The sequence below is a fragment of the Vulpes lagopus genome, chromosome 11 (assembly GCF_018345385.1).
Source record: "Vulpes lagopus strain Blue_001 chromosome 11, ASM1834538v1, whole genome shotgun sequence".
NCBI lineage: Eukaryota > Metazoa > Chordata > Mammalia > Carnivora > Canidae > Vulpes > Vulpes lagopus.
The window spans coordinates 34,397,051-34,420,758 of NC_054834.1; the positions used below are offsets into that span (position 1 = coordinate 34,397,051).

The 23,708-nt window shown below is 40.9% G+C and overlaps 2 protein-coding genes across 2 annotated transcripts in view; one reads left to right on the forward strand and one right to left on the reverse strand.

Moving 5' to 3' along the window:
• IARS2 (isoleucyl-tRNA synthetase 2, mitochondrial) overlaps window positions 1–17,556 on the reverse strand; it is a 68,149-nt gene extending 50,593 nt beyond the window's left edge. Inside the window, exons 1-2 of the mRNA XM_041723655.1 lie at window positions 17,170–17,556; window positions 15,642–15,764 (exon numbers count right to left, since the gene is read on the reverse strand). Of these exons, the coding sequence (XP_041579589.1) occupies window positions 15,642–15,764; window positions 17,170–17,421 (375 nt within the window). The 5' untranslated portion in view covers window positions 17,422–17,556. The remainder of the gene's footprint in view (window positions 1–15,641; window positions 15,765–17,169) is intronic.
• A 4,553-nt stretch (window positions 17,557–22,109) lies between these two features.
• LOC121471529 (protein kish-A-like) lies at window positions 22,110–22,364 on the forward strand. The gene has a single exon (XM_041722345.1). It carries the CDS (start codon window positions 22,110–22,112, stop codon window positions 22,362–22,364), a length of 255 nt encoding a protein of 84 aa, XP_041578279.1.
• The last annotated feature ends 1,344 nt before the right edge of the window (window positions 22,365–23,708 follow it).

Genomic DNA, 23,708 nt, shown 5'->3' on the forward strand with positions numbered 1-23,708 from the left:
CTCTGTCCTCATTTCTTTTTCCTAGCACAATACTCATGTATTCCTTTGTTTCACCTACGTATTTCTGAATGCCTACTATATGCCAAAAATTATTGTAAAAACTTAGAGTATGGCAGTAAACAGGAGAGACAAGGTCCTTCGAATGAAAACAGAAAATAAACAGGGGATCCCTGGGTGGCGCAGTGGTTTGGCGCCTGCCTTTGGCCCGGGGCGCGATCCTGGAGACCCGGGATCGAATCCCACGTCGGGCTCCCGGTGCATGGAGCCTGCTTCTCCCTCTGCCTATATCTCTGCCGCTCTCTCTCTCTCTCTCTCTCTCTGTGTGTGACTATCATAAATAAATAAAAAAAATAAAAAATAAAAAAAAAGAAAATAAACATATTCATTCACTACGAAGAAAAAAGAAAGGCTGAAAGTTTGAAAATAGCATGTGAGCTGGTTGTGGTGGCAGGGCTATTGTAGAGGAAGATCAGTAACGCCTATGAGACGAAGTCTGAACAGAGACATGAAGGAAATGAGAAAATGTACCATTTAAATGAATACATGGGAAATGCATTCCAAAAAAAAAAAGGAAATGCATTCCAAGGGAGGTAAGCAAGCAAGACTACTTATGGTGTCTCTGAGGAAAAACAAAAACTGTTCCTCCTCTAGTTCCAAAGAGCCCAAAATCTTCAACAGAGCCTCCAACTATACACATGAGAGGCAGATTTGTATAGTGCCTCAGTTTTTAGAGAAAACTCCTCTCTCCTCAATCCATATGGAGCTCACTCCCCTCCACTCCAGCTACAAGGGTGGACACATGATCCACTGTGGCCTTCAGCATATTCTATCCCCAAGTCCAAAATGATTGATTCAGGGACAGACCTGTGACTCAAATCAGGACAAAGAGATTCAATCCAGGACTTTTGTAAAAATTGCTGGAAAAGAGAAGATAGAAAAATATAAGCCTGTAAATGTTAAGAAATGTGCGGGGTGGGAATGAGGGTATGGGGAGAATCAAAAGAGGAACCATGTTTAAGAGTGAAAAATGGAGAAAAACCAACTCTAATAATATCTGAGTCCCTGGATCCAGCCATGAAAGGAGCTGAAACTATCTCTAGACTTTAACAGTTAATACTGGGACACCTGGGTGGCTCAGCAGTTGAGCACCTGCTTTTGGCCCAGAGGGTGATCCCGGAGTCTCGGGATCGAGTCCTACATCAGGCTTCCTGCATGGAGCCTGATTCTTTCTCTGCGTCTCTCTCTCTGCCTCTCTCTCTCTCTCTGTCCCTCTGTGTCTCTCATGAATAAATAAATAAAATCTTAAAAAAAGAACAGTTAATATTAAAGCCGATAAATGTCCATTTTTGCTTAATTTATTCAAGAGTTGCCTTTCTATCCCTAGCAACCAAAAGAATCTGGAACAATAGAGTTTTCTTTTTTATTTTTGTTATAATAAATTATTTTATTGGGTATATTAAAAACAAGAAACTAGATTTTTTCGAATTAAAATGTCTTAATTCAAAAAAAAAAAAAAAATGTCTTAATTCTTTGAACACATGCAGCAGAAAGTTCCAAAAGACAAATGGATAAGTCAGACTTAAATAACATAAAATGGAGAAAACAATCTAAAAGGAGTAATTTTAAAGCAAAGATAATACCTCTTGAAGGTTATCTATGATAAGTAACAAGAATGTATTAAAACAGACAAGACTGGGCAGCCCGGGTGGCTCAGCGGCTCAGCTGCCTTCAGCCCAGGTTGGGATCCTGGAGACCCAGGATCAAGTCCCACGTCAGGCTCCCTGCATGAAGCCTGCTTCTCCCTCTGCTTGTGTCTCTGCCTCTCTTTCTCTCTCTCTCGGTCTCTTCTCTCTCTCTCTCTCTCTCTCTGGTCTCTCATGAATAAATAAATAAAATCTTTAAAAAAATAAAAAAAAAATAAAACAGACAAGACTGGTCCAGACACTTATTTTGTTTTATTCATCAGAATAGATAATGCTGCATTATATTCCTATCTGGTAGAGCAATGTGTTCCTTGCCTTTCTTTAAATTTTGACTATTCAAACACATTTACTTTCCAGATTTACTGTTTAACCATTAAGTACATTAAATTTTTTTAAATTTTCTTTGTTGTTTGTGACTATAAAAGTTCTCCTCCCCCCAAAAAAAGAGTAACACAGGATCTTTGCTTTAAAAAAAATACAAATGTTATAGTAATAACAAATATTGGGTTTAAATTTTTTTTCCAAAATTAGATCCTAATATAATACTGTTTTAAAATTTGTTTTTCTTCCTTCAGTTAATAATATTTGGACATCTTTCATGTCAGTACAGATATATCTACCTAATTCCTTTTAAGATTCCATAGTACTTATCACCAAAATTTATTTTATCAAGTCCCATTAAGGACATCCAGTATACACTACCAGTGTAAATTACGCCTAACTGCTCTACTCCAGTTAAGCAGCCAGCCCTTCAAGCAAAAGCTAAAGAGCTTAGATTTCCACCTTTGTAAATCTGTCACAAGGCATTTTTAAGCCCTCCTCTCCAGCCAAGATGTTGTTAAAGAAAATCAAGTAGCAAGTGGGGACTACACCCCTGTAGCTGGCAATGAGACCCCATCTACGGTGTCAGTGGACACCATGTAAGGAGCCTGGACCCCCCACCCAGCAGCAATGAGGCACCCCTTCCCATTTCCACTGGGGTACTCAGAGGAGGCTTAATGCAGAGTTGGGATGTTCACCACTGCTCGGTGGTAACAAGGCTACCTCTTCTTGCCCTGGTATCACTAGAGGTCATGCAGAAAGCAGTTACATGGCACACTAGCACTTTATAGTTGGGCAGTGACCGTGGAGGCTTAGGGGGAAGTAGAATTCCTATCCTGCTGAGAAGTAAAAAAGGAGCTCCCCTTCTTAGTCTTAAAAGAGGTTGAGTAGAGAATCTGGATTTCTGACCCCACCTGGCAGTAGCCAGACAGTGCTCACATTCCTCTATTGGAAAGGTGTCAGTGAATAAAAGCTGCTAAAAATGTTTAAAATTCAGACTCTCAGAAAATACAAAATGTCAAGGTTTCAATAAAAATTCACTCACCATACCAACAGTAACTATCTAAAACTGAATGAAAAAAAAGATAGTAGATAACCAACACTAAGATAACAGATGTTAGAATAATCTGAAAAAGATTTTAAAGCAACCATGATAAAAATGGTTAAACAGTTGTGAACATAATTGAAAAATATGAAAAAATAAAAAGCCTCAAAGAATTTGTTGAAAGAGAAAAAATAAATGGTATTTTTTAAATTGAGGTTTAACTGGAACATCAACTGTAAATTTTATACGTGAAAATAACTTTAAAAGTGAAGCAATAACTGAAATAGAAACTCAATGGATGGGACACCTGGGTGGCTCAGTGGTTGAGCGTCTGCCTTCAGCTTAGTGTGTGATCCTGCAGTCCCAGAATCGGGTCCCACATCGGGCTCCTTGCATGGAGCCTGCTTCTCCCTCTGTCTCTGCTTCTCTTTCTCTGTGTCTCTCATGAATAAATAAATAAAATCTTTAAAAAAAATAAACAAAAGAAAAAAAAGGAGAAAAAGAAGAAAAAAGAAATGCAATGGATAGGCTTGCATATTGAATGGAGGAGACAAAGATAAAAACCACTAAACTTGGGGATCCCTGGGTGGCTCAGGGGTTTCGCGCCTGCCTTTGGCCCAGGGCGCGATCCTGGAGTCCCGAGATCGAGTCCCGTGTCGGGCTCCTGGCATGGAGCCTGTTTCTCCTTCTGCCTGTCTCTCTCTCTCTCTATCATAAATAAATAAAAATAAATCTTTAAAAAAACAAAACAAAAAAACCACTAAACTAAAAAAAAAAAAAAAAAAAATCACTAAACTTCACAACTGAATGATAAGTTACTCAATCTAAAAAGCAAAGAGGAGAAAAGACGGGGGAAAAAAATGAAAATCAAGGAGTTGTGGGACTATCACAAAAGATCAAACACTGGTGTCACTGCTGTCCTGAAAGGAGACTTTAGTTAGAAATGAAAAAGTAACGGCCAGAAACAACACAAACTGGTTGAAGATATATGCCTACAAATTCAAGAAGCTGAATGATGTCCAACATGACAAATCCAAAGAAATCCACACCAAGAGACACTATCATTAAACTTTTGAAAATGAAAACATCTTAAGAGACATTAGAGAGTGGGGCACCTGGCTGGCTCAGCTAGGAAAGCATGGGATTCTTGATCTTAGGGGTGTGAGTTCCAACTCCATGTGTGGTGTAGAGATTACTTTAAGTGAATAAGACTTAAAAAAAAAAGAGAGAGAGAGAAATGACACCTTGTTTACACTTGAAAAATAATTTGAATTACAGTAGAGTTTTCATCAGAAAATGTGTTTTTTTTTTTTTTTTCTTTTCTAGAAATCAAACCCTGAACCATACAGAGAGGTCACTTTGGGAAACATAGTGCCCAACCTTGGAAGGGAGAGGTGGTCCTGCTGAGATGTCCAGAGCATCCAGCACAGTCACGTGCACAATGAAAAGAGAGCTCTTTATTGAAAACAGGGTTTATTTTAATTGATAATTGAGGTGCAGGCTGGTGGTGGGATAAAATCAGGAGTTGAGTTTAGTACATTTTTCTTTTGTTAAGAACAAATGATTAACTGATGTGCTTTTAATTTCTCCTGAAATTATTTCCATTAGATTTTGGATGTGTGTTTGCAACAAAGAAAAGCCCTAATTTTAATGGTCATGGCAGCTGCCTGGCCTTTAGGTGCTTTGGTGATCAAGGCCCGACAATGGCAATGTTTTGGGCCATCAACTGTGGAGTAAAGAAATTAATTAAAGCCGCCCTCTGCTTCTGTTTCTAAAGCATAATTTGGGTCTGAAGCATGAAAAACTGCGGACTGTTATTTGCACTAGAGCTGAAGGCCTGAAGCAAGCAGTACAATATTTTTCAAGTGCTGGAAAAAAAAAACAAAAACGGTCAATCCAAAATCCTAAGTGTAGCAAAAATATACTTCAAGGATAAAAGGAAAATCAAGACATTATCAGATTCAGGAAAACAAAGATGATCTTTGACCAGCAGACCTGCCCTAAGGAAAAACTACAGGAAACTCTCTAAATAGAAGGAAAACAATAAAGGAATGTGGAAACACAAAGAAGTAAGAAAGGATATGATAGAAATACGAGTAAATATCTTAATCTGTTAACTCAAATCTTCAACTTATGTTTCACAGGTGAAAAAATAACTATCAAACACTACCTTATGGAGACAGAAACATATGTATAGAAATATACATAAGACATGTTATAAATATGGGAGGGTAAAGGGATGGAAAGGCAAATACACTTCTAAATAACTCATGGACCAAAAAAGAATTCTCAAGAGAAATCGCAAAATACTATGAACTGAATAAAAATATAAACTAAATACATGTCAAAATTTGTGGAACACAACCTACAGAAGTGCTGACAAAAATTTATAGCAATAAAATGCATATACTAGAAAAGACAGAAAATCTGATCAAAAATGTAAAATCTCACCTCAAGAAACTACAAAAAGAACAAATGAACCCAAAGCAAGCAGAAACAAAGAAATAATATTAAAAAAAATAGTGTCAATGTAATTAAAAACAATAAAAGAGAAAATTCAATGAGACAGAGTCTGACCTTAAGAATGACAGTGCAAGGAACTATATGGACAAACTTCCTAGTAAAACTGGGGAAGTAAATTTAATTTTTTTTTTTTAAAAGATGCTCAACCACTGAGCCATTTAAGTGCCCTTCAGCTAGTTTATCTCTCTCTTTTTTTTTTTTTTTTTTTTTTTTTTTAGATTTTATTTATTCATGAGAGACACAAAGAGAGAGACAGAGACACAGGCAGAGGGAAAGGTAGGCTCCTGGGACTCTGAGATCATGCCTGGAGTCAAAGGCAGATGCTCAACCACTGAGCCACCCAGGCATTCCTGGGGAAATAATTTTAAAACCCAATCTTTAAAGCTCCTGGATATATGGCCCATCATACAGATGAAGAAACATCTATATAACAAAAATTCTACAAAAATTTGTCAGAGAAGTGAGAGTCCTTGGCATTTGACTCAAGGCCATTCTTTCTCTTCAGCCTGCCAGTTCCGTGAGGCAGAGAATCAACTTCAGACTGGTGCTGCCAAGAACCCAGGGCTCCTCTTGCTCCAGCTCTCAGCTAGAGGGCTATTTTCCCTAGGAAGGGCAAGCATTTACGTCTGCATTTATGTCTCTGCCCCAGCCACCTGCTGCTGCTGAGGCTAACTTCCAGGCAAGTGCAGTTAAGAGGTAAGGGACTCCCTCCACTCGGCTCCCACTCATGGAACAGAAACTCTACTTTGGGTACAAGTCTGCTGGGAACACCGGGGCTCCAATCCCACGTGTTCAGGCTCATAAAATGGTGGTTCCACAACAGGAAAGGCAGTTCAAGATCACAGACTGCTGACTCTCCCACAAGTGCTAACTCTAAAGTAGGGGTATCTCTCACAGAGAAGTATACAGTTGTCCCCACTCTCAGCTCCAGAGCCCTGGCTGGGTGATTTTCTCTGAGGAGAGGAACAGGCAGTAAAACCAACAGCTTTTAATCTCTTCCCAGCAACAGAACATAGAGAAATTCAGCCTAAGGGGGCTGTCAAAAAGAGTGGAGGCTGTGGGGAAACACAGCTGGAAGGTTTATAGATTCAAGATGACACAGATTAAAATCTAAGTCAGATAGTTTGCAGAAGAAAACCAGAAGAGACAGCTTGGAGGAGCCCTCCTGGGATCCGAACAAGTGTCAAACACTAACACCCCAGGACCTAATATTTTAAAGGATCCCAAATTTGATGGATTAGTCTACAGGACAGTTTATGCCCTGAGGTGTCGTTGAAAACAACAGAGAAAACAGTTGGTAATTTTCAGACAAAACCCATCTATTTTACTCTGAAAATTTCCAACTGTTTTATTAATTTCAATTAAAAGCTGGGCAGGGGGATGGAGTCCAAGAGACTGTTATTCAGATTTATCACAACGTATTATCTAAAATGCCCAGTTTCTAACAAAAAAGTCTACAACACGTGTAAAGAAATATTTCTCATCACCAGCATCCACTGCTGTGCACATACAGGAGGCTAATGTCTGCAGTTACACAACAACATGCCAACAACCGAGGCTCCCGCAGCTGCTTCCCCCGCAAGCCCAGCTCCAACCTGACTACCATCCCTGGCTTGCATTGCTGTGGGTGCCTGTAACTAGCCCCTGCAGTCACATAAATGCATGTTGACAGCCAAGCTCCCCACTGCTTATAGGTCTGGATCTGGTCCTGATTCCTTTCACTGACTTGTGTGCCAGCAGCCTCAATTTTCCATGACCAACCTCCATGACCTTGCATAGGCATGTGGCTTGCAAGAGCAGTCACAGTTGTACACACTAACAGCCAGCGCCCCTAAGCTATTTACCTGAAGGTGATCCTGGACACTGTTCCTGCTTCTGACCATCACCACTGCCTATGTCTGCAGCTGGTCCTTACCACCACATTGGCACCTACAGCCAGCCCCCCACCACAACCAAGTGTGGGGAGATCACTGGCTTAGGCCACCATTACCACCTGCCTTGGTCCCTGGCCAATGGACCTGGAAGCATTGCTGAGGACTCCAAAAGCCCATATATTCATGGTGAACCATCTACAGATCTTACTGATGGTCACACTATTGCTGATGAAGACCCCAGCTGCCTGAGCAAACACGATACTACACCCCCATCCCTAAGCTAGGATGGCCACACACATTCAAACACTGTACCCCACACCACAGCACACTCCAGCATGCTCTCCCATCTATATGTCTTTCCAGAGCCTGGAAGAAGTGATTGTTTCTTCAAATGCATAGTCAACTACACAAGGCTACAGGAATCACAAAGAACCAAGGAAACATGACCCTGTCAGAGGAACTAAGTAATCTTCTAGTAAAACACACATAAACACATACAGAAATGAAAAGCCACAAACTGCCTGACAAACAATTAAAGCCAACTGTCCCATAGATGCTCCAAGAGCAATAAGAGATCAGACATACACAATTTAACAAAATCAGAAAAACAATATAAGAACATAATAAAAAGTTCAATCCAGAGATAGAAAAGAATAAAGAACCAACAATACATTTTGGAGCTGGAGAAGTGTTGAATTCAATGGAGAGCTTCAACAGCCCACAGGAACCATCAGAAGAATGAATCAGTGAAATCAAAGCTAGATCATTTGAAAATATCCAGCTAAAGGTACAAAAGATACAAGAGTGAAAAGAAATAAAGAAATAACTTTATTTCTTCAGAAATAATTTGAAACCACTTAAAAAAGAAAATCTATGCTTTACAAAAATCCCAGAAGGAAAAGAGAGGGGAAAAGAGAATCAGAAAGTTTATTTAAAGATAAACTAGGGGCACCTGGGTGGTTCAGTGGCTGAGCATCTGCCTTTAGCTCAGGTCATGATCCCAGGGTCCTGGGATCGAGTCCCACATTGGGCTCTCCACAGAGAGCTGGCTTCTCCCTCTGCCTATGTCTCTGCCTTTTTGTGTGTGTCTCTCATGAATAAATAAATAAAATCTTGAAAGAAAGAAAGAAAGAAAAGAAAAGAAAAGAAAAGAAGAAGGGAGGAACTAGCTGAGAACTTCCTAAAACTGGGAAACTGGGGAGATATTGGATATCCAAATACACTAAGCTCATACATTCTCAAAAAAATGCAACCCAGAGAAATTCTAAAAGACACACTATAATTAAACTGTCAAAAATCAAAGACAAAGTAGGTACCTTGAAAGCTGCAAAAGAAAAAAGCTTATCAATTACCAGAGACTCCCCGCATAAGACTATCAGATTTCTCTGCAGAACCCCAGAACCCCTGCAGGTCAGGACAGAGTGGAATGACATATTAAAATGCTGCAAATAAATTTCCAACTAAGAATACTTTACCTGGCAAAGCTGTCCTTGAGAAATGAAGGAGATGTAAAGACTTTCCTAGACAAACAAATGCTGAGGGAGTTCATCACCCCAGAACTACCACATAAGAAATTCTGAAAGGAGCTCTTCAAGCTGCAACGAAGGGATGCTATTTACTACCAGGAAAACACAAAAATAACTAAGGTGAGTATATAGTCAAATTCAAAATACTCCAACAGTATATTATGTTGGTGTATTTATGCCATACTCTAATGTAAAGACCAAAAGACAGGGGCACCTGAGTGGCTCAGCCTTAACAGTTAAGCATCCAGCTCTTCATTTCGACTCAAATCATGATCTCAGAGTCATAGGATTGAGCACCGCATCAGGCTCGGCACTGGGTGTGGAGTCTGCTTAGGATTCTCTCTCTCTCTCTCCCTCACCACTGATCACATGCTCTTTCTCTCTCCAAAAAAATAAAAATAAATAAATAAAGCCCCAAGGACAGAAGTATTAAATGTAACTAATGTACATTTAATGTAGCGACAATAACTTATTAGTATACACACAATATAAAAAGATGTAAATTATGACATCAAAACATAAAACAAAATGTGTTGGAAGTAGTAAAAGGATAGAAGTTTTGTATATAATTGAAGTTAAGTTGTTGCAAGCTTAGAAGACTATTGTGTTTTACGTAAGATTCATAGTAATTGATGAGGGAAACAAAGGCAAGAGAAATGAAGCTTAACTTAAATCTCCTGGGACACATGGGTGTCTCAGTCCTTAAACTTCTGACTTTTGCTCAGGGTCCTAGGATCAAGCCCTGCACTGGGTTCTGCACTCAGCAGGGAGCCTACTTTTCCCTCTGCCCCTCTCCCAACTCATGCTTTTTCTCTCTCCCTCTTAACTAAATAAAATCTTTAAATAAGTAAATAAATCTCCCTACAGTTTGCAGCCTACTGATAGACCCCTGTATGCAGAGAATGACCTTCTTCAAGGAACTCACGGCTGCCTTAGTGTCTTAATGTTTATGTTTTATTAAAAACTAAAAGTAACCTTACTTTAACAGCAGCTAGCCCCTCAAGGTCCTGAAAGCCTTGCTTCCAAATTCCTTAGAGACTTACACTATCCCTAACCCCCACTAATTAAAAAGTATATAATCAGTTACTTCTCACAACCCCAGTGCAGCTCTTTCTGCCCACGAGTTCTGTCCCCACACTATAATAAAGTCACCTTTCTGTACCAAAAATGTCTCAAGAATTTTCTTAGTCATTCTCTCATGAACTCCAAAATTTCTAAGTTTTATCAATAACAAAGTAAAAGCCTTCAGTAAATGTATAAAAGATATAGATAAGGTAATCAAAACATACCACTATGAAAAAAAAATCAATTTACAAAGGAGATAGAAAGGAACAAAAAACAGTAAGTTGGCATTAGTAAGTCCTTGCCTACTAATAATTACTGTAAATATAAATGGGATTACATCACCAATCAATAGATGTAGAGTGACTGAATGGATGAAAAAACAAGACCCTACTGTGCTGCCTATAAGAGACTCCTGTAAGATTTAAGGACACAGATAGGGATCAGGTGAAGGGACAGAAAAAGAGATTCCATACAAATAGAAACCCAAAGAGAACAATATAGCTATACTTATCTTAGAACAGACTTTAAGTCAGACTTTAAATGAGGGATGCCTGGGTGGCTCAAGCAGTTAAGCATCTGTCTTCGGCTCAGGTCATGATCCTAGGTCCTGGGATGAAGCCCCACATCGGGCTCCCTGCTCAGGGGGGGAGTCTGCTTCTTCTCCAGCCCATCCCCCCTCATGTGTGCACACCCTCTCTCTTTTTTCACTCAAAGAAATAAAATCTTAAAAAAAAAAAAAAACTATAACAAGAGACAAAATTATCATAATGATAAAGGAGTCAATTCATCAGGAGAATATAACAGTCTTAAAAATATGTGCCTCAAACATCAAAGCACCTGATATATTAAGTAACTACTAACAGATCTGAAAAGACAAGAATACATTAAAAAAAAAAAAAAGACAAGAATACATTAATAGTAAAGGACTTCAATATCCCATTTGTCAACAATGAATAGGTCAGTCATACAGACAGAAAATCAGTAGAGACACATTGGACTTGAACTGTACTTTAGACCAAATGGACCTAACATATATACAGAACACTCCATCCACCAGCAGCAGAATATATATTCTTCTCAAGCACACACAGAACAATGGCCAGGATGGACATGGCTACAAAACAAGTCCTTACAATGTGGAAGGATTAGGAACACATCAAGTATCTTTTCATACCACATGGTATAAAACTCGAAATCAGTAATATGAAGAAAACTAGAAAATTCACAAATATGTGGAAAATAATATATTTCTGAAAAACCAATGGGTCAAATAAGAATATCAAAACAAACAAATATGGAAACATAATGTACCAGACCTTATGAAATGGAACAAAAGCAGTTCTGGGAGAGAAGTTTTTCTTTTTAAGATTTTATTTATTTATTCATGAAAGACACAGAGAGAGAGAGAGAGAGGCAGAGACACAGGCAGAGGGAGAAGCAAGCTTCCTGCAAGGAGCCCAATGAGGGACTCGATCCTGGCCCTGAGATCACGCTCCGAGTTGAAGGCAGACGCCCAACCGCTGAGCCACCCAGGTGTCCCATGGTAGGGGCGCTTATAGCAGTTAGTGCCTACCTTAAAAAGGAAGAAAGATCCCAGACTAACTTTACATCCCCATGGAACTAGAAAAGAACAAACTAAGCCCAAGTTTGTAGAAAGAAGAAATAACAAACATTAGAAGAGAAATAAATGAAATAGAGAACAGGAAAACAACAAAACTTAGTATGGATTTTTTGAAAAGATAAACAAAATGACAAACTTTTAGCTAGACTTATCAAGAAAATCTCAAATAAATAAAATTATAAACCAAAGAGGAGATACTCCAACCCATATTTGAAAAATAAAAGAACCATAAGAGACTATTATGAACAATTAGGTGCCAAGAAATTGGATAACCCTGGTAGGCTGGCCTCCCAGGACTGAATTAAGAAAAAACAGAAAATTGGGCAGCCTGGGTAGCTTAGCGATTTAGCGCCGCCTTCAGCCCAGCGTGGGATCCTGGAAACCGGGGACTGTGTCTCATGTCGGGTTCCATGCATGGAGCCTGCTTCTCCCTCTGCCTGTGTCTCTGCCTCTCTGTCTCTCATGAATAAATAAATAAAATCTTTAAAAAGAAAAAACAAAATCTGAAAAGATCAGTAACAAGTAAGGAGACTGAATCAGTAATTAAAAACCTCCCAACAAAAAAAGTCCAAGACCATATAGCTTCACTCATTCTAACAAATATTTATAAAAGAATGAATGACAAACCTTTTCAAACTCATCCAAAAAACTGAGGAGGTGAGAACACTCCCAAACTCATTATATAAGGTCAACATTTACCATGATACCAAAGTCAGATAAGGACATGACAAGAAAACTATAGTCCAAAATCCTTGATGAATAAAGATGCAGAAGTTCTCAACAAAATGCTATCAAACGGAATTCAACAATACTTTAAAAGGATGATACAGGGGATCCCTGGGTGGCTCAGCGGCTGAGCGCTTGCCTTCAGCCCAGGGCGTGATCCTGGAGACCGGGGATCGAGTCCCACATTGGGCTTCTGCAAGGAGCCTGCTTCTTTCTCTGCCTGTGTCTCTGCACCACCCCCCTCTCTGTGTCTCTCATGAATAAATAAAATCTTTAAAAATAAATAAATAAATAAAAGGATGATACAGCAAAAGCAAATAGGATTTATTCCTGGTATTCAAGGATAGATCAACATACACAAAAAAACTGGTAAAACTAAGTTGACAGAAATCCTATCATTATCTCAATAGAAGCGGAAAAAGCATCTGACAAAATATAACATCCTTCCACGATAAAAACTCTCAACAGAGTGGATTTAAAAGGAATGTACCTCAACATAATAAAGACCACATATGATAAGCCCACAGATACCATTATACTCAACAGTGAAAAGTTGAGGGACACCTAAGTGGCTCAGTGGTTGAGTGTCTGCCTTTGACTCAGGTCATGATCCCGGGGTCCTGAGGTCGAGTCCTGCAACTGGCTTCCTGCAGGGAGCCCGCTTCTCCCTCTGCCTATGTCTCTGCCTCTCTCTCTGTGTCTCTCATGAATAAATAAATAAAATATTATTTTTTAAAAAGTGAAAAGTTGAAAGCTTTTCCTCGAAGATTATGAATAATAATACACTCTCATCACTCCTATTCAACATAGTATTGGAGGTCCTGCCAGAGAAATAGACAAGTAAAAGGAATAAAAGCATCCAAAATATAAGAAGCAGTAAAATGATGTTAACTAATTGTGGTATTCATTAAATGATATATACATATATTATTATGTTGTACACCTTAGACTAATACAATGTTATACGTCACTTAGGTCTCAATAAAATGGGAGGGGGCTAAAATTAGTTCTCTCAAAAAATTGCATACTGGTGCTATTTATTATCCACCTCACATAACCTAGTACCTGCTAGTACTCTCAAAATGGTGTTTAAAAATCACTTCCTCAGGGAGAATTTCTCTGATACTGAAGTAAAAAAAAAAATAGGTGGCTCAGGAGGTTGAGCATCTGCTTTTGGCTCAGGGTGTGATCCCAGGGTCTCAGGATCGAGTCCTGCATGGGGCTTCCTACAAGAAGCCTGCTTCCCCCTCTGCCTGTGTCTCTGCCTCTCTCTCTCTCTCTGTGTCTCGAATAAATAAATAATTTTTAAAAAATCATCCTAAAATGTATATAGAAAAGCAAAGAAACTGACACTGCTAAAGCAATTTTGAAAATAAAATGGAAGAAAGAGACTACCCAATTTCAAGATTTATTCTGTAGCTATGGTCACCAACACGGTGGTATTAGCAGGACAAATAGATTAACAGAACAGAATAGAGAATCCAGAAATAGAGCCATACATATTTGCCCAACTAATTTTTGACATTAGTACCAAGGTAACTCATTTGGGAAATAGCCTTGCCAATAAATGGTGCTAGACATCCACAGGAAAAAAAAAAGAATAACCCTCAGTGTAAGACTCACACCTTATAAAAAAAGTTAACTCAAAATGTATCATGGATTTAAATGTAAAAGTTGTAGAAAAAATACAGGAGAAAATCTTTAGGTTTGAAGGCTTGACAGAGTTCTTAGACATGACACTACATGCATGATTCATAAAAGGAAAAACTGATAAGCTGGACTTCATCAAAATTAACTTTTAGGAACACCTGGCTGGCTCAGTCAGAAGAGCATGCGGCTCTTCAGAGTTTGAGGTCATGAGTTTGAGCCCCACGCTAGGGGTAGAGATTATTTAAAAAAAAAAAAAAGAAAAAGAAAAATTTGAGGCACCTGGGGGGCTCAGTTGGTTAAGTTTCTGGGTTCAGGTCAGGTCATGATCCCGCGGTCCTGGGATCCAGCCCCGAGTCCAAACTCCCTGCTTAGCAAGGAGTCTGCTTCTCCCTCCCTCTGCCAGCTACTCTCCCTGCTTGGGTACTCTCACTCTGTCAAATAAATAAATCTTAAAAAAAAAAAAAAAAAAAAAAAGAAGTTAAGGACTTTACCCTTCAACATACTCTGTTAAGAGGATGAAAAGATAAGTTACAGACTGGAAGAAATAGTTGCAAACCACATATGTGACAAAGGTTTCATACCTAGGCTATATATATAAAGAACTCTCAAAACAGAATAAAAAAAAAAACCTCCAATTAGAAAATGGACAAGATCAAGGTGCTGGCTGATTCAGCCCAGCAGTTTCTCGCTCTAACCTCAAGGGGCATGTGGGAGACAGGGAAGTTCTCTGGGGTCTCTCCTGTAAGGGTGCGAATCTCCTGCTAAGGGCTCTGCCCTCATGACTTAATCACCCCCCAAAGGCGCCCCACTCCAAGGACCATTACATTAGAGATTATTAGGCTTATACATATAAATTTACGGGGCAAATATTCAGTCTACAGCAATTATCTAACATTTATAGATTTTACTTATTTGTCTTATTACGTCTTTCCTGATCAGAGATAAGCTCCATAAAGACAAAAACACATCGCTGTTTTGTTCAATGCAATTCTGAGTCTAGAAAAATGCCTGGCACATAATAGGTGCTTGATAATTATTTACTGACTAAAATATTAACTGGCATAATAATAAGCCCAAAGCAAATACCAGTGATGTTATTTTTCACAAAGCATTAAGTGCAGCCCAGGTGGCTCAGCGGTTTAGCACTGCCTTCAGCCCAAGGCATGATCCTGGAGTCCCAGATGGAGTCCCATGTTGGGCTCCCTGCAGGAAACCTCCTTTCCCTCTGCCTATGTCTCTGCCTCTGTGTGTGTGTCTCTCATGAATAAATAAATAAAATCTTTTTAAAAACCCAACTGTTTATTGCTGCTTTCTATTAAGATATTTTAGTTTTGGGGCGCCTGGGGAGGCTCAGTTGGTTGAGCATCTGACTCTTGACCTCAGCTTAGGTCTTATCTCAGGGCTGTGAGTTCAAGCCCCTCACTGGGCTCCACATTGGGCATGGAGCCTACTCAAAGACATCTAGTTTTACCTATCAATGCAAGTTAACGTAACTGTCGTAACTGTCGTAAAATCAGGATATACATTTTTTTTGTAACATATACTTAAACAAAGGTTTTCCCCTCAGGCCTTGTAAGTACAATTTACCTTATTTAAAGCATGTCCAACATGTGGGTCACCATTTGCATAAGGAGGTCCATCATGAAGACAAAATTCTGTTTTTACTTTTCTTTCTCTTTGCCATGAATAAAGTTCTGAAAATCCACATTTCTGTGTAAAAAGAACCACAATGTCTGAACGTCAACCAAATACATACCCCCCTGAATCTTACCATAAATAACCAGCATTTGCTTATTATTTCATAACAACGTATTCAACTCTAAAGCCCAATACACATCTGAGTCCTCATTATTCAAAACTTTTTGATAGTTTCCCCACAGGCTCCACATTGAAGTGTAAGCTCTTTACAGGGTAAACAGGACCCCACAGAGGTCAGTACCACCAAATCTTGGCCCGTCTCTCAGCGCTCCCCACCCTCCACTCCTTGGTGGACACAAGTGGACTGGCCTGTAGACTGCACCCCAGTCCCCTCTCCCCAACTCTTATTCTTGCTTTCCTGTGGCCTCGGCACTTGCTACCCTCCAAATCCCAACACCCCTCACTGGCAGCCCTACCCCCCTTCTCTCACCTACTGTGTACCCCTGGCCCCTTCACTTTGCCCTTTATGGGCTTGTTCCTTTACTTGAGAAAAAAAATGTTAATGATGAATGTTCATGATTCGCAGAGCTGGTGTGAAAATTACATGAGAAAACATCTGAAATTATTACCGTTTCTGGCATATCCGTGGTACTGAGTAAAACTCTTTTTAAAAGTAGATGGCCAAAACAGGTTTATGAGTCTAGAACTCTGATAAATGCCCTAAGACTATCCAGGCTAAGCAAAGTTGCTTAACCAACATAAGCCGAATTATCGGGGAATATCGGGGATCCTAAAGACTCCAGTATCAGAGAAAGTAACACGTGAGTCTACCCTCAGGAAGTTGTCTAGGTACAGGAGGCAGATGCACATCTCAGGAAGGGGCCTCTGAGGACGTTAAGTTCAGCTACTCTCTTCTGCAAAAAAAAAAGTCAGAATTCCCACTAGGCGCCCGGTGACACCATGAAAATCACTTTCAACTTGCCCACGGGACCGAATTTTTATTTGTATGTGTCCAATGTTTATTTGCTTTCCACAAGCCACTTGGAAAAGTGTCCAAATTCAACTCGGTTTTTTGCCTTTAAAAAGGTGAGGTTTTAAAAATGGTGTAATCTGCAAAAACAAATTACAAAAAGAATTATGCATGCACCTTATGCAAGCATTTGTCATATTCAAGGTCCAAAACTATAATTAAAGTGCTCTGAAGATTAAAAAAATAAAAATAAATAAAAAGGTGGGGGGTACTTCTATTCAGTGCTGTGCTGCTATGGGAGCATCCCCCCCCCCCGCCCCCTCAATAACAAATACTCTGCTCTGGGACCCGCCACCTCGGACAGGGGCTGCCCAGAGGTCTTCAAGTACGAGAGCCCGAGGACGCCCCTGCTTGCACCGGTCGGGTCACCGAGCCCGAGGCCCCGTCCCACCCTCCGGGGTGCCGCCCGCCTCCCTCCGCGCGGCCGGGCCGGGCCTCCCTGCCCACCTGCTGGATCTCCAGCTCCGTGTCGGGCTGCTGGCGGCCCAGCAGCTTCATGGGGAAGCTGGTCTGCGGCAGCAGCACCGTGCCCCGATACCGGCCATTACTCGAGCTCTGCGGCTGGTTACTGGCGCCGCTGACCGACCGCGCCGTCCCTCGCCCCCGCGGGTGGCAGCGAAGGCGGGGCCGCACCCAAAAATTCCGGGCGGCGGCCAGAGCCGCTGCCCCCGGGCCGCGCGGGTACAGCCCCCAACGCATGGCGGGCCAACCCCGGCCGCCGGGTGAGCGCCAGGTCCTCCGCCGGGGGGAAGGGGGCGGTCAGACCGCCGAGGCTCCGGGGAACCGGGACCCCAAAGCACCTCCACGAGCTCTGCCGGAGTGCGCACGCGCGCGGGGCACGGAAGGGGCGGGAAGCAGGGCCTTCCCAGAGACCGCGGGAACGCGGCCACCGCGGGGCTTGGCTGCAACCAGGGAGGGGCGGGGCTGACGCCGGGGGCGGGGCTGACGCCGGGGGCGGGGCTGACGCCGGGGGCGGGGCTGACTCCGAGGGGCGGGGCAAATTGCGGCTGGCCTGCCCGGGCTCAGATTTCAATCCCGGAGCCCCGACTGGATTTTTTTTTTTTTTTTAAGATTTTATTGGATACAAAAAAGAAAAAAAAAGATTTTATTGGATACAGATGCAGTGAAACGCCGGGACACCTGCACCCCGATGTTTCTAGCAGCAATGTCCACAATAGCCAAACTGTGGAAGGAGCCTCGGTGTCCATCGGAAGATGAATGGATAAAGAAGATGTGGTTTATGTATACAATGGAATATTACTCAGCCATTAGAAACAACAAATACCCCCCATTTGCTTCCACGTGGATGGAACTGGAGGGTATTATGCTGAGTGAAATAAGTCAATCGGAGAAGGATAAACATTACATGGTCTCATTCATTTGGGGAATATAAAAAACAGTGAAAGGGAATGAAGGGGAAAGGAGAAAAAATGAGTGGGAAATATCAGAAAGGGAGACAGAACATGAGAGACTCCTAACTCTGGGAAACGAACTAGGGGTGGTGGAAGGGGAGGAGGGCGGGGGGTGGGGGTGACTGGGTGACGGGCACTGAGGGGGGCACTTGATGGGATGAGCAGTGGGTGTTATGCTATAAGTGGGCAAATTGAACTCCAATAAAAAAAATTGTAAAAAAAGATTTTATTCATTTATGCATGAGAGACACACAGAGAGAGAGAAAGAGGCACAGGCAGAGGGAGAAGCAGGCTCCATGCAGGGAGCCCGACGTGGGACTCGATCCCGGGTCCCCAGGATCACACCCTGGGCCGAAGGCGGCGCTAAACTGCTGAGCCACCCAGGCTGCCCCCAATTTTTTTTTCTTTTAATATACTTTGGTATATCCAGCGTATATAGTATATAGTAAATATTTAATATATATTTTTAGTAGATCCAAGATACTATCCCTTCAACATGTAATTAATACAAAATTATAAAAAAGATACTGCATTCTTTGTCTTCACACTGAATCTCTGAAATTCAGCATGCATCTTACACACTAGCATATCTCAGTTTGGTCTAGTAGTTTACGCAGGGCTCAACCACAACATGGGCCAATGGCCACCTCAGGGGGCAGCACCTCTTTGGCTGAGCGCAGAGTTTAGAACCAGTATTATAAACCAACCTAATGATGTAGTTTTCAGATCCTTATATCTTTGTCACATCTCACTCTTAACAGAGTAGTAAATAAGGTGTAGGACCTGAGCTCTGGTTTCTGACAGAAACCCACTTTTCTATTCCACATTTTGAGAAAGTTTGTGTTAGGCCACTTCTACAAAAAAAAAAAAAAAAAAAGTGAAAATAGCACTCAGTAAAATGAAAGAGGATTTTCACTTTTATGGGAAAAAAAGTGAAAATGACCTTATGCATTTGTTTTGCAGCAAGCCTTTACAGAGGCAGCAGGCATCCCATACAACTAAAGTGGACCTGCCAACCTCCTGCCCTGGCAACTACTCTCAGCATTGCAATATCAGCTATGAGCCCTTTGAACTGTGTCTGTGAGCATCTGTGCTCTACTTGGATTTTTTTGTGTGCATCCATTAGCAAGATGTGTCCTAAGATATCAGGAAAGCTTAAGAAAGGTTATTTTTGGGCATCTGGGAAGGCTAAAAAAAATTTCCATGTAAATTGATGGTAATTGCTTCCTTGCTTTACTCCATTTAGGCTTATGAAAGGTTTCATAGGCACACTCTACTCTCAGATAATGGAGGAAATCTGTATTGGGGTGACCAGGTCATAGTGGTTCACAATTGTTACCATTTCATTGTAAAGTGTACCTCTTTCTAGTTATAAGACACAACATCTAGAAGATTCAGCTTACATAAATAAAAAAACTGACCACTTTTCTACAAAAAGAAAAAGAAAAATTTATATGGAAAAACATACCACAAAGTAAGAAAGCAAGTGGCAAACAGTAAGCATTCAGGATCAGCCTTTCACCAGGCATTGTTCCCAGCTCTTTAGTTCATTTAACCATTAAGCCTCATAAAGTGAGGATATAACATGCCAAAACAATCCTACGTGATGAGGTAGGTATTGTGGTTGATGCCATTTTACAGATACGGAAACTGAAGCACATAGTGTTAAGTACCTTGCCCATGATCACACAACTAAGAAGTGGCAAAGTTGGATTCAAATCCATGCAGTTGGGTCCCAGTACCCATATGGATAATCAGCATCCTATCTTGCTTCCCCTCACTATACTGTAGAAGAAAACATTTGCAAACACATTATAAAAATTAATATCCATGGGCTCCTGGGTGGCTCACTTGGTTAAGCATCCAACTCTTGATCTCAGCTCAGGTTTTGATCCAGGATCATTAGTTCAAGCCATGTGTTGGGCTCCATCCTGGGTGTGGAGTCTACTTAAAAAAAAAGTTAATATCCAAAATGTATAAGGAGCTGCTACGAATCAAGAAAATATAAACAACCCAATGGAAAGAAAGTCATAGGCGGGTGCCAGGGTGGCTCAGTGATTGAGCGGCTACCTTCAGCTCAGGTCTTGATCCATGAGGTCCTGGGACTGAATCCCACATCAGGCTCCCTGCAGAGTCTGCTTCTCCTATGGCAGAGTCTGCCTATGTCTCTGCCTCTCTCACAAATAAATGAATAAAATCTTTAAAAAAAAACCTCATAAGATAAGAAGAGGCAATTCAGAGAGCAATGGAAAAGGCCAATAAACATACTCAAATATACTCAAAGACAGTCACCTGTAGGAGTCATTAAGGACAGTTAAAACAAGATACCATTTCTATTCAACAGAGTAAAGCAAAAATTGAGAAGCTGATAACAAGGACTAGGAGGGTGTATGAAAGTGGCTTCTCTCACCCGGCTGGTGATAATGGAAAATTTGTATTCCTTTTTTGGATGGCAGTTTGGCAAGACCTGTCACCATTTCAAAGGCATTAAGTTTTGACCTGCAGTTCTGCATCTGTGAATCTACTCTGTGAACTTTAGTCTCACAGGAGCACAATAATGAATGAATGCTTAGAGAATATCTTCTAACCAAGCCTTTCATTAACAACTGCAGAATTCAGCAGTGCTCTGTCTCCCCATAAAACCTAGACTGAGGGTACACTGAGCTCTCAGAACACAAGGCTACTCTCTATGACACCTGCACACTTTTCTCCTGTTGAACTTACAGTCAGTTATGCTTATCCTTAAACTTCTCACATAATTACTGAATTTAATTATAAAAACTAATGTATGCTTAAAATGGCAAATTTTGTTACATAATTTTTTACCACAATAAATGGCCTACTTTAAGTCTCAGTTATTATGAAAATCAAATGAGATTGTATAGGTAAAAGCCTTCCCAAGAACTCAACATAATGGTAGGCATTTGTTGATATTGCTCTCTGATGAGTTTTTTTATTTTCATAGAAACTATTGTTTGTTTCTAATTATAAATGTTTGGGAGTTACAGAAGAGCACGCAAAAACAAAAATGGTTCATTGACTACTCTCTTCTCAAAACCAATGTTTTTTTTTTCTTTTTAATGCAAAGATAATTGATTTTATGAAATTAGGGGGAATTCTCTAAAGAGTCCAGCTAAAGACAAGTCTCCAAAACACAAAACAAACTGCTGCCAAATTAAGTGAAGCTAAAACAAGTGTACAGTAGTATGAGAAATCCCATAAAAAATTATAAGTAGTCTGCAGTTAGAATGTGTCTGAACTAGATGGTGCATTATGGCTCTGCATTATCAGGAGAGATAAAGCAAAATTCCGATCCCAGGACGCATGCTCTAAGAAAAGGTCTGGGCGGATAGGATCGTTTGCATTTTTTGTTTCTTTTACACAGTGCTGATGTGGTCATGAGCTACTTCTCTAATTGAAAAATAAAGTAGTATCTTTATTAATATAAATGATACCGTTAACAATACAAAATGACTATTCCTTTTGGTAGGTTTTCTTACCCTGAATTCTACTGTCTAATAATATAATGGGTTTCCTTTCCTAATGAATTGAAGACTTTGTTTTTAAATGGATGAGTTTAAGCAACTTATTATTGTAACTGATACATTTGCTACTAATTCTGCCCTTATTTGTTATATTATAACCCCCGTATCCTGCTTTTTAGTATTGAAAAAAAATATCGTTGTCTATTCCCTCTGCTGGTCTCATTGTCTATCTACTTCCACACCCGAGCATAAACATAGGGAGGCACAAAAAGCGTGCTCCTTAAATATATGATGAAACCTAAATGAATATACAGGCAAATTTTGGTTTTGCCTGCTTGTTTTTACTTTTGTCAGTGCAACAACAATCTCACTTTGAACAGTGCAATAATAAGTAGGTTTTCTTCTGTGCTTTTGTGGGCAAAAACCAAACAGGGAGCGAAAAGGGAGGTGTGTGTGTGCAGGCCTCTTCAGCCCAGGGCCAGACAGGGTGATGTGGCTGGGGCTTCACCAGCCTCACTATGTCTGCCATTGTGCCATTTTCAATTTTCAGAGTCTGTTGACTGTAATCTTGCTGCTTATATGTACCTGTGCTTATATCCGATCCTTGGTACCCAGCCTCCTGGACGGAAATAAAACTGGATTGTTTGGTGTATTTTGGAAGTGCGCCAGAATTGGTGAATGGAAGAGTCCTTATGTCGCAGTGCGCTGCATAGTGATGGCTTTCAGCATCCTCTTCATGCAGTAGCTTGGAAAAGTATCAGAATTTAATTGCCATCGGATTTCAGTATGAAAAAAGGACTTACCTACAGAAAATAATGGAATGCATGGTTAACCCTTTAATCTCTGAACATTGAATGAGATAAATTTCCAGCTGCTCTTCTCCAGTTTTGTTACTGGACCAATATTTTTTTTTTTTTAAATTTATGATAGGCACACAGTGAGAGAGAGAGAGAGGCAGAGACACAGGCAGAGGGAGAAGCAGGCTCCATGCACCGGGAGCCCCACGTGGGATTCGATCCCGGGTCTCCAGGATCGCGCCCCGGGCCAAAGGCAGGCGCCAAACCGCTGCACCACCCAGGGATCCCAGGACGTAACCATTTAATACTCAGAGAGTTTAATACGTCTGTAGCAATCAACCTCAGTACTGTAACTACAATATTACATTCTGCAATGTTATTGTTTTATGTCAGAGACCAGTTCTTTTCTTTTTTTTAATTTTTATTTATTTAAAGATTTTTATTTATTTATTCATGAGAGACAGAGAGAGAGAGGCAGAGACACAGACAGAGGGAGAAGCAGGCTCTTCGCAGGGAGCCCGATGTGGGACTCGATCCCGTAAGTGGTATCACGCCCTGCGCCAAATGCAGGCAGACACTCAACCGCTGAGCCACCCAGGTGTCCCTTTTTTTTTTTTTTTTTTTTTTAGATACCAGTTCTTAGTGTGGTATCTCCAAGGCGCATAATAGAGAACAAAATTAGCACATTGCTCAAGTTTCTTTCACTGTGATTTGGGAATGATAAATCCTTATAGAATGAGGAAAAACAAAAACCAAAAAAAAAAAAACCCCAAAAACCAAACAGCAATCTCCAAATCATTAACAGGGAACATCTGGTCCGGAAAAGAGAGTATCTCCCAGGATTTACTGGCAAGCGCATGAAAGGGTCAGACTCTTAAGAATCTCTTAAGTAATTGAACACCAATAAAAAATTTATTTATTAAAAAAAAAATCTCTTAAGTACTTAAAAAAAAAAAAGCACTAGTGACAGTTTCGCATAAAGCCATGCTGCTGCGGGGAGCGCAGGTGGAGGAGACGTCGTGGGCCTCCTGCGGCCCGCCCACGGACACCTGCGGGTGCAGGCTCGGCGGTCGCGGGACTCTGTAATCCCGGGAGCACAAAAGCGACTGGAAAACCCGCGACGCCAGAATGATTCTTTCAAAGTGGACACCCCTCTTCCCGCGAGATTAGGCGGCACGCGCCGCTGGAGAGTTCAGGGGAAAACGCGGAGACACGGACCTTTCCGGCGGGCGGGAGTCTCCGGCGGCCGTGGGAGTAGCCGTTCTGCGCCTGCGCCGAATTTCCCGCATGCG